Source organism: Aplidium turbinatum, chromosome 1 (genome assembly GCF_918807975.1).
Source record: "Aplidium turbinatum chromosome 1, kaAplTurb1.1, whole genome shotgun sequence".
Lineage (NCBI taxonomy): Eukaryota > Metazoa > Chordata > Ascidiacea > Aplousobranchia > Polyclinidae > Aplidium > Aplidium turbinatum.
The window spans coordinates 18,545,218-18,557,340 of NC_137472.1; the positions used below are offsets into that span (position 1 = coordinate 18,545,218).

General features: G+C 35.9%; 1 protein-coding gene across 2 annotated transcripts in view; it reads left to right on the forward strand.

The window, feature by feature from the left end:
- Positions 1–2,702: 2,702 nt before the first annotated feature.
- Positions 2,703–12,123, forward strand: part of LOC145770325 (uncharacterized) — a 74,751-nt gene continuing 65,330 nt past the window's right edge. For both annotated transcript variants that reach the window (XM_082581928.1, XM_082581935.1), the window contains exons 1-2: positions 2,703–2,818; positions 6,847–6,971. In XM_082581928.1, the coding sequence (XP_082438054.1) occupies positions 2,776–2,818; positions 6,847–6,971 (168 nt within the window). In that variant the 5' untranslated portion in view covers positions 2,703–2,775. The remainder of the gene's footprint in view (positions 2,819–6,846; positions 6,972–12,123) is intronic.

Consider the following 12,123-nt stretch of genomic DNA (forward strand, 5'->3'; position numbering starts at 1 on the left):
ATTGAACAAATATTGGAAGCGTGAAGAATTCCCAGCTAGCGTCACACATCTCTGAACGACACAATGTCCTAAACAGGTTTCATGACGGTAACAAAACATTGGAAAAACACATATGCCGCAGAGCGCCACAAATGCAATATCTTAGATTGCTTTCAATGAGAGGATGACAGTGACGTGCGGTGAGGTTCCTAGATGGTGAGGCACTAATTTTTTCAAGTCACTTTCACAATAAAATTTTTTAACAACAAAAACGGTATCATACTAATCAAAAAAATTAACAGCATGCTTTCACATTTATTTAAAGTAAAATCCATGCGCCTATCCTTTTGGACTAAAACATCTGTGACTTTGTTGTAGAGACCTTCTTTAGTCCAAACATTATCACTAGATATTGAAAACAAGAGACAGGGAAGCAGAAAAGGTGATTTTTAAAGCATAGCCACACAGCCACTTCTTTTTTGAGTAGCAATCTCTTTGAAAGTTGTAAGTAATTTTTTTTGTTCAGTCGTCTGATGCAAACCTTATAAATTTGGAACAGGTCTTCCTTTATTTATGACTTCAACTTTGGATTAAAAGTTTAGTTTTTAAAAATCTCTTAGATTTGATACTAAATCTTCCTCCATTTTAGTTAAATTTTATAAGAAACGATCCTTTTCACTGCAAGAAGTCACATACCCCGTACTATGCGGGCATTCCAGGTTGACAGAAAAGGTTTCATAGCTGTGACGTCACAGCTGAGGCAGGCCTCAAATCGTAGCTAAATCGTTCATGATGATTTCTGGGCGACTTTGCGAAAGAAAAAGACACGCATAATGCCGTGTAGCCTATGGAAGTTTTCTGATCTGAAGTGGGGCACAGCTTGGCGCTGCCTCTCCTCACGTATTTCAACGATTTTGACCACGTGAACGCTCGATATGAATATCGCCACAAAAACAGAATAAAATTAAAGCACAGTTTGGGTGTAAAAACGCAAAGTTTTGAGGAAAGGGGGCACGACTACAGCAATTCACACAAATTAAAGCACTTAAAAACGTACAATATTTACTACTTTTAACAAATAATATTTATTCTGTGATAACCACTTCTTTGATATAACTATTGCTTTGCCAGATGTTGGCAGATGAGGCACTGCCTCACCTGCCTTCCCTGACTGCACGTCCCTGGAGGATGATAGAGAGAAATTAAATTACTGGTGTTTAAGTAAGATTTAATCTTGCAAATTATTCCGAAATTTCGTCGCAGTTTCTGTAGCAAGTGAATCATATGAGATTTCATGACAAATTTCAAGTCAGTAAAATGCCTAGAAAACTAACAGTTTTAAAACGTTCAATGGGTTTTAACTTTACACAGATGAGTCAAGTTAAAACAATTTGTGTTATTGTTTTATTTTATTGACATTTAACGACAGCCTATTTGCCGGCAGCCAGTTTGTTACCTTTAGCATTTCCATGTTGGCCAGTTCATAATAAAGCCCGCTAATACTGTTACCACAACCACATAAAAACAAATTAGAGTCATCAGCAAACATAACAGATTCAGAGTGTTGTAAGCTGTTGCAGAAATCATTTTTATATGTCAAAAACGGTACAGTTCCTAGTAGGCTATTGAACCCTGCGGGACCCAGAAACATATTTCATGTTTAGTAGACATTGATTGAGATATTTCTACTACGTGAAATCGGTTTAATAGGTAGGCTAACTGCTGATCCAGTCATGGGCTGCACCCCTGATACCGTAATAGCAATAGAAAGATCATGTAGCAAGACTGTTTTACATTCTTGTAAAGATTTCAGTTGAAATCCGAGACCTAGGACCTACCTAGCAATAATGTCGACTCCTTGTGCCATATTTATATGTAGGCTATGTAGATATCAACAGCAAACGCAACACTTCATAACTAAACAGGAGATGAGAGCTTCATCAACACCATCAGAACATCATCATCTTATCTACCAGCTCATCCACTTCACCACCCACTAGGACAAGAAACAATAACTTAAACTGGATCTCAAACCTCAATCGTCGTAGGTGACTAGGTGTGATGTGCTGTCTTACCATAGAAGAGCTCAACACCTGGCCCCTGGGCCACATCAAAAGGGCTTTTGTATGAGAATGTTTTTTTTTATGTTCGGTTTTCTTTCACCATCCTATTATTAATATGATGATTGCTCATCCACATCAATATTGGATCTGGCAAATTCAATCCACAACACTTTTTGTTAGGCTGTCAGTTATTACTACATGTGTGCTTCGCTTTGTTTTTGTTTTATTTTTTGCTGTTTGTTTTTTTGCTTTTGTGGCCGTGCTAACTGCAGACATATAACCTATTAGCCTACTATAGGCCTACATGATTTAGACTACTATTCAGACACGCTTGAAATCTTTCAAGGTTTTGTCACCTCTTACCGTTCAGTAACGTGCTGGTAGGCCTATATCAACTATCGTAGTTAGCAGAATTTTTTTCGTCCTGGATGCGTCAATGACGAAAAATAAAATAAATGAATATGAGGAATGACAATAACATCTGGACTGAAAAAGTAGAAATAGTTGCCATGAACCACGCTTGACTGATTTTTACTGAGTGATTGTTATGGATGAGTGATCAATCAGCTGAGTACAGTAAGCAAAGCACAAGGTTTTCAGTTTGATAAATGGTTAGGCTACACTGTGGGTTGTTTTTGTGGTAGTCGAGTAGTTGTTCTGGTACATTGTGAATAAAACATTCCAAGTTTGGTCTGCGCTTCATTTAAGAAAACAACAAACGAGGAAGGCCACAATGGCTTCCAATGCATCAAATCAAGGATGGTTGGCTGTGTGTGGTGAGTGGTTCAAATGATTGATTCATCACTTGTCTTGCCCTCTTTAGGTATTGACATTTAAAACTTGCAGTTAGGCTTTTTTGAACAATAGATCTTGTAACTTATCCGCTGTATTTTCTGAAATCGTTTGCTGTTTTAACGTCTATATCTTGTCCACCCCAATAGCTCATCTGGTTAAGTGCCTGACTTTACTTGCAAAGTAACTGCAAAATCAAGCAGCACTGGTTTCACTCTCGTGGTGTTCACTTAAGAAATGCATTTCAAGGACATGTCTCTTTTCAGTGCCATCTAGTGTACGGAACAATTCACAGACAACACTATGCTACTTCAATTGCAAACTTTACTCTTTAAAACTTGGTGAACTGGCTTGCTACAGTAGTTCAGAGCGCAGTGCGTCTACTGTGATTATATCCTAGTTGCTGGGGGGCTGCAACTCTTAGACTCCCCAACACTTTCTCAGAAATCTAATTCGAGTTCATTTTTCATAAAGAAGTGGTTTGGTACAGATAGTTTAACTTTTGTGGTTATGTTTGAAATAACTTATTCACCGGACCACTACAAATATTCTACTTGTCAAACTGGACCTTTGTTAACCCTATCTGTAGCGACACGGGGCTTTATGAGGACGCTCTACTCTAGTAGTGAAATATTTCACAGAAGGAAATATGTTAGAAATAGGAAATTTCTTGACTTTTAGTTTTTATTCTTTGTGAATTTTCTAATCCTAAACTGGTCATTTTTCTACCTTCCTGCCCTTCACAATAAGCATTTCGTCTCAGGTGGCTAAACGTTTTCGTGCAATCCTAGTTATATATATATATGTTAATGTTAGTACAATATAAATGTTAGTGCAATTACTTTGAAATGTAAAAACACCCAAAAAGGCCATTTAGCATTACTTTATGTTATAATTCAAAATTTCAATTTTGAAGCTATTTTCGTAAATAAAAATTGACTTTCTGACGATATTTTCATCTCAAACAACTAATTTCAATAAATTTGTTGGGTAAAAATTTAATTTCTATATGCATAATAAACATGGTTATTATCTTGTAGAATATTTTGGCTCTTTAATTTTTATAGCTCCCGTTAATTAACGATTAATTAGCATGGGGCTAAGATAGCCCATGACATGCTTTTCGCTTGCAAAAACCGCTAGTATTAAGATGGGTTAAGATTAGTTTAATAACCCTGCTCTACACGTATGTGAAACTGCCACTGGGAATAACCTTAAAGAAGGTTTTTCAGTTTTATTAGAAAGATTCCCTCAATCAAACTTATCTACCAAGTAACTATTGTGACTGTCAATGTATTCAGATGGCAAATGGGTTGTTTTTTACATCTGGGATCTGGGTATAACCAACTCATACTGACACATGAAAAATTCGTTGATGTCTGTTGCTTTATGCAATTATGTTTTTGAAATCAAGGCACCTAAAAACATTCACATAGTATTTACTCTCAGAACTAGCAAATTAGTTAGTGGTCTTTTTTTTTTCAACGTATCATGACAATTCATTGGTACATTTCATTGTGAAAGGAGAGAGGAAGCAAAGACCTTACCAGGTCACCAAATCAGCTTCCATCTTGTCAATATTTTACAAAAAAGTTTAACCATAAAAATTATACTGAAAAACACAAGAGAAAATAAAGAAACATTGAATAAGGTTACAATCGCAATGTGGTGGTTAGTACATACAAGCCGAACATTAGCAAATTGTATATAAATTATTAAACATATCATGATAGACATAACAAAAACATAACACACACAAATCAGCTCCCAAAATTCCACAGCACTGCAAGATCAATTCCGCCGAAAGCTACACAATAGAGTCACATTTAGCAAGAGTAACAACCAAACCAGATATGTTTGATATTGCTTTTTGAATGAAAATGGTGGTGGTGGTCATTGTTTTTTATTGGTAGCCTATCATGTAAGAGCATGTAGGATATGATAAAGATGCCTTTCTCATGTGTTATTGCAGGCTTGGAGGCATAGTCAAGTGTCGCAAATGAGTATTGTAGCACATGTCAGTGAATCTGTTGGAAAAGGCCAGGTGCCGATGATGATTAATCGAAAGTGAGGTCTGCGGCCCTCTACCAGAAGTTTTTGAAAAAATGCCTTAGAATTACATATTTGAGAGCATTTTCAGCCTAAATTAAAAGTAAAACTCTGTCAAATGATGCTGCAACTGAAGGTGAAAATTTACTAAGTTACATAAATCCAAAAGAGCTGTAAGAATAAATAAACTATGACAGGCCTATTATGGTTGGCTCTATGGTAGGCTTCAGTTTGTCAATAAATATTTTTCGCACAAAATACAATACTGTAGGCTACTTAGTACTTATCTAATGTTTACATTAGATGTGAGGGTATTCTTGTGTTGCAACAAAATTCCACATCACTGCTTATGACTTAGTATTAGCAGCAAAGTGTTGCATGGCAAAATGCCGCATCAATTTAATCCAGGGATTCAGAAGGACATGATTTCCAACTAAGCTACATTAACTACCTAGAAGAGGGTGTGTTAATAAAAAGTATTGCCAGATTACTTTCAATATTCAAGTAGAAATACTATTTTAAAGTAATGTCACCCAAATCTTAATCTATTGAAAACTAGCCCAAAACTTGAAGTTAGACAAGACAAGTCCTAAACAGTTTGTAAGCAACTCATTACTCACCTTGCAATGATATTTGTAAACTTGCCTAAAGTCAAAAGAAACCAAATACATAGCCTTAATGTCAAAAGTAATAGCTTAGCCACTGAAATAATATTTTAGGAGAAAACAAAAAAAATCTGACAACACTGCAATTTAGCACACCCTCTTTGTGGAAAGTAGTTGAACATCTCATACTTCTAGAAATCCCTGTTTTGATGAAAGTAATACATCTTCTCATAATGAACTTCCATAGCTTACAAGGTTGTTAGTCGGACAAAAATATTTTGCCCTTCCAACTAAGCCCCTGGGCAAGCTGTATTTATGTTACAGGCAGAAGGCTGACCATAATGATTGGACATTTAACAAAAGTTTTAAATCACTGTCAAATGAGAAAGCAAATCACCAGATATCTTTTAGCTTGATTATTGCCTATGGCAAGGCATTCATCATTTAAATACTATTCTTCAAATATATTTTTAAATTTTAAGATCTTACCAAGTTTAATATTGTGTATGAGATGCAGCTAAGTATGATGGAGGGCATATTTGTTACTATTCAATGTTATTTCGGCATTATTTATAGGCGTAGTTGCAATGCAAAGATTGCGTCGTTTTAGCTGTATAATGTGTGTATGCATTCAGGAAATAAAACAGGATGTAATTGGAATATGATTGCTAGCTTGATAACTAGCAATCATAATAGTTATCAAGCTAGCAATAACAAAACAAAACACCTTAATTTAGCTACTAGCCTGTTCATTAATGTGTAATAAATTTTAATTGTATGTGTAGTGTGTACATTATTTCATTTTTGCAGATAGTGCAAGTAAACTGAGAGATTGATGGTTGTGTTGTAGTTTTTAACAAGGTCAAAAATATTGTTCCCTGCAATGAATTAATTATCTTATATCTTGCAAATATCTTTCATTACTGGCTGAAGAAAATGCATTGTGACATCCTTGTTACATCCATGGGAATAACCCTCAATGATGTCCTAAGTAGTGTTGGCTTGACATTGTCCAGAAACGTCTGTGGTTGGCAGATTTGTCTCAGTTGACGCTCAGGACCAGGTGGCATGCAGAAATGCCATCAAACAAAATAGGCAAATAGACATTCGTTGGCATCTAACTCGCGCAATGCCGGAAACCGGATACTAATTAAAGCAACCAAATTTTATTTTTCATTGCAATACAGCATATGTGTGAAGTTGTATTTTCTGCTTTTATGGTTTTGTGTTATGCCTAGACATTGAACAGGCTATGGGCAAAACGAAAATCTACATTTTTATCTCAAGAATATTAAGCTCAATTGAAAACATTTTCTATACTTTTATAAAATAGATTGACTGTGGAATTATATTTGCAGATATTCAAGGTTTGCCAAGTCACCAGTTATCGTGTGGACAATTGGCATCGGGAATCTGGACTTTGAAATACTGCTTTCTTGTCCAGCACAAGTTGATGATAGTGGATTCGGATCATGTGGAACCGGTATGTTTTCTGGTTTTTAATTTAGTTATTTGAATATTGCTGGTTTTATGATTTTTATGACTGTTCTCTCACAAGTAAGTTTTAATGGTTGTGGTGCCTAAAATGCTCTCCAATCATTTCCCAGGCCTTATGTTGACAACAAACAACATCACAAGTGGAAGTGTTCAAGTAAAAATACAAGCTATTTGTTTAGATTTCGATTTTATTTGATTTTATGGTTGTGTCACTGAAGATTTGTACAATTTTTGTGGTTTTTTGATCTATTTGAGTTGACTTATTTTTGTTTGTAACATTACATATGAAGTTTTGTAGACATTCAGTGCAGATTTTTCTTCTCTAAATACGTAGTAATAATGTGATTTGTGTTGATGTAGTTTCCTTTTTTTTTGCATAAAGGGCCAAATCTTATGCTGTTTGTGGTTTTGATTTTCAACACAATCATACTTTTTGATGGTTTGGTTAATAACCAGATTATATACAAACTGACCAAAAAGCAGAAAAATCTGTTTTTAACATTTTGTAAGTTTTATTTTTTCTTTTGGTGCCAGTAGTAATTTTAAACTTCATTCACTAGTCTTGAGTCCACATCACAACAGTAGTTATGGCTTTTGCAATGAATGACAGTTGGCTTTTCTCTTAAAAAGATTATTTTCATCCAAAAATATAACTGCCTTTTTCTTGTTATGTCTCAATCAGCAAGTCAGTAATTTTATTATTTGAAAAGACTGATTTGCTAACCGGGGTCCTACTCTTGTATCATTCAGAAGAGCCAGCTAGTTATGCCGTCACTACAACATGTTTTGTTGTAGTGATGTTGTTTTGCGTCACTACAACATGTTGTCACTGGAGTGAACAACTGAACATGCACGTTGTAGCTAACCAAACCAGTATCAGAGGAAGTTGAAACAGGCTAATTTTTATGTTATGTTAAGCTTTCATGTAGGTTAAAAACTGATTCATTTGTTAGTGATAGTGTGATTTACCAGAAAAACCTTTATCTTGTGCATTTTGGTCATGTAGTGTAATATCTTTCTCTTGGCAACAAAACCAACAATGGTTTTTGCTTCAGAAGCAGCATTTGGGATTATTAGTGTGGCTTGTAGCAATGGATTTGCTATGAATGTTTTGAATTTTCTGAGTTTATATTTCATATGTTTGCTTCTAAGAACAGAAGCTTAGTTCCTAATATACTAGAATCTTAAACTTTTATTGCTTTCATCTAAAGTTGTACAGTATAGCGTAATTTAGGATTTGTGTTTTGTTCTACTATTCCGTTTCGGAATGGCCCGTTTCGGTGAGTCCGATTCGGAGAGTTCCCTATTCGGTGAGAGCCCTATTCGGTGATTTTTTTTTTAAATTATCGGCTACCGTAGCCTAATTGTCATTGCCGTTTTAGGGTTAGGGTCTTATTTCAACGTTTAGCGACGTTAAAACGATGTAAAAGCGGCAATGATAATTAGGCTACGGTGCCCGATAATTTTCAAAAAAAAATTCAAAAAATTACCGAATAGGAAACTCTCCGAAAAAGGCTCTCACTGAAAAGGCTCTCACCGAATCGGACTCACCGAATAGTAGCAGACCCATTCCGTTTAGTGCAGTTCAACTTTTTTATGCAACTTTCAAAAATCTGTTTCATTTGCAGTTTTTTTTACATCGATTAGATTCATTCTGTGATAAGCTTTTCACTTTGCTTGTATATCATATACCGTAGTATGATTTTAATTGTATGCCAATGTGTTTTTATGTATCCATCACAGGTAGGCTTATAAGTTGCTCTCAGCACTTTACAAAGCAGCCGTGTAGAGGCGCAACCCAGTATAGTCGAGTAAAAATATGATTCAGTATCACTTTTAAAAAGTCGTCGATATGATCTGTCAGGGTATCGAGCCCACATCTACCGCATCAGGGGGTGGACAATTTAACCACTAAGCGAGTCGGGTTTCTTCGTTTTATTTTCAAACAACACGCATTTTGTAAATCGTTTTTAACGAAAGAAGAGGCGTGACGTTTGTATAGATATTGAACTGTCTTACCCATAAGAAATTTTGTACTCTATGTCTAGACTTGAGACTGTATTAATAATAATATGTACAATTGTTGGCAATGAACCTTTTTTTCTTCCTTTCAGTGGAACTTTTACACAGCAGACGGTTTAGCAATGAGTAATGACATGTTTGTGCTATGACCTTTATTAAGTTTTGTCTGTGATGGGATTATAAGCGATTGTTACAACGTTTAGCTTTAAAACACCTGTTGAGATGTTTTGGGGTTATAGCTTTCTATTAGATAGCTGAAACCTACTTTTCTCAAATCAAAGTAACGTTTTGTAGTTCACAAGATCACTAGCTATTAGCGATTGACTGAGCAGGGAAGTTTTAAAAACTCCTGAATGAGTGAAAAGACGTGAACGGTGTGGAAGTGTTTTGTTTGAGCGATTTGATGAGGTTGGTTTAGTTAGTTGAAATGGCTGGTTGTGTCTGTGACCAGTGAAAAATTGCTGACCCAGCAGTGTTGAATCTTTATTTTTTATCTATTTCTCAGATTCAATCATAGAGTAAAATAGCAACGGTTTATCATGTCGAGCATTTCCTCAGCAAGTCCTTGCCTTTCACCGTTGTTTGTTCGTTTAGCAACATTGTATGAGCGTAAATCAGTGAAACCTTAGACCTTCAAGTTTTTAGTTATTTTTATGAATAATTTATGTCTTTTATTTCATAGAATTTTAACCTGCTCGAAGGCCATCTGGTCAGTGCCGCAGTGCGTGCAGCTGCCTACCAAAGTGACGTTGAGGCTACGTTAAAGCAGCGATTTTGTCAGCGAAGTGATAAACAGGGTTTCGTTTTGAGTGTCATTCTGAGTCAAAATCTCAACCTTTATCAATTACGAGTAACTCGAATCGATGTGAAAATGCGGACAAGTTTACGTCATCTGATACTCAATTTGTAAATCTGGCAGAAGACAAACTTGTGGATTTGTCGTCCTGCAGGCGTTAAACCATTGTACGAAAGGACGGATTTTGCTGACAACAACAAACGTAATGGGATATCAACAAAAACCACACGTGTTGAAATATACTTCATCGGTGATCAGAAAATTTGTTTTTCTTTGAAGACTCAAGTCAGTAAATCAATAGTTTTTTTTACATTTGCAAATTACCCACTGCCGTCTGAGAAGCTTTATGTGCCTAGACCACCAGTGTGCATACATGAGACAAAATTTCGATGTATCGTTTTTATTGCACATGATCTACATCAGTCCGTTCGATGTGGTATGTGTTTCTTATCCAAAACTGCACCGGCAAGATTTCGGAACAAATTTTAAGACGCGGTCTGGATAACGCCATGCCAAAGTGACGCATTGACGTAAATGACTTCTTGTTCCAATAACGCCGTGGTGAGGAGACACGTTAACGGGGAGCTAGGTGCTTTGAACGGAACAACTTTTTTAAACATTCCCAATGTGATCAACCCGATAGCATGACGTAGATTTGCTGACATTATCTTTTGCTCTCACCATCACCTTTTCCAGTTAGGAAGTCCCAAATTACGTTCGCTTTCTGAGAAATTTTACCAGTGTCTTCTCCCAGACAGCAAAATCCGTCAATTGTACATTAATTCAACGTCTGTAGACGTTGAAGCATTGTGAAAATGAAGGATTTTGCCTCTCGACTGTGCTCTGTGCCATCACTTTTCATCCATTTCACGTGCAACGATAAATTTTCAACGTGAATGTTGCGGTTGCTTGAAAATGTATTGAAACTGTGATACGGTTTTATTCCGCTGAAGCGATTCGAAATTGATTTCGGTGATTTTAATTCGGAGCTGGCTTGCTTGTTATAGGTCGTCTTTCTCTTTTTAAGCATTCTTCTGTTTACGGTGAAGCTTACCTTTTAATGAAGTTATTATCGCATTTACGCGCAGGTGAGTTTTACTGAATATTTTAAATATTTGGAGATTGATTGAGTGATCCTCTTCCAAATTTTTCACCTCATTTTATTGGCTTGAATGACAGGACTCTGAGAATTGCAAGGTGCGCAGTTTAAACTCGTCAACTGCGTTTTAGCAGTAAGACGTTTTGGCACTTTTTCATTTCCTCGGTTGCAGTTTGCAGGTGTCTTATTCCGCAAGTCAAAACGCAATTCATTTAACCTTGATTCGACGTATACAGACGTTGAATCGTTGTGCGAAAGATTATTTTTTTTCAACGAATCTGTGCATGTCCTGAGAGTGATATCACCAAGCAAATGATCTGCATGATGAAACCACAACTTAGTGAGAAGGTATAGACAACGATGTTGGTAAGTAGGATTAGGTTATGCGACAAACCAAAATGATTGCACATGCGTAAACACACGCGGTGTCACCAGAAGGCCAGTCCCACCCAGTGACGTGACACTGCGTAAGCAGCTTTGTAGCCAAAACCTAGCCAGTAAGTCAATTAATCTCTTTTTATATTGTTTCAACCTGTGCAGACGTTGAATCAATGTAAAAAGAAGCTGAGTTAATGTTTGCGAAGGCCACAGCAAGGTGATGATGTCATGCAGGCACAGCACATTTTTTACCTTTTTGTTTTACATCGTTTTAGCAAAGCGCGTCTTTTATATTGGTTATTTCAGTGTTAAGATAAAATTTTACTTTTTCATGCGCAGTTAACTTAAGAAATGAAGTCTCATCGCTCGGGATTTAATGTTCTTTGTTCTCCCAAAAAAGATTTTTGGATTTTAGTTAGCCCCAAAAAAAGATTTTAGATCAGTAGGCATTTTTTTTTTCGATAAAAAGCGGAAATATACTGACACAGAAACCTTGGTTTACTAAGGTTTACTTTAGGTCTACTACAGGTCTACTGCCAAAGTGATGTTTATGCATTGTAAGAAGAAAGGATCGAATAAACTTCACATTGCAAAAAAATTAAAATTTCTCTGTAAATCATTGAAAATTGCAAAAAAAATTCAAATACAAACCTAGTAATTTTTTTCAACTTTTTAAAATACAAGTCTTCCTCTTTTTCAGCTTCTTCATTGAGAAATTGAAGTAGAAGAAGCCTGCTTCATTTTTAAAAAATTTAATTTCATTTCTTGTTCAGTCAAGCGTAACCTTGCTGGTCTGATTTGTTCAAATCTGTGCTAAGTTTTTGACGTTAATTGACGCGAAAA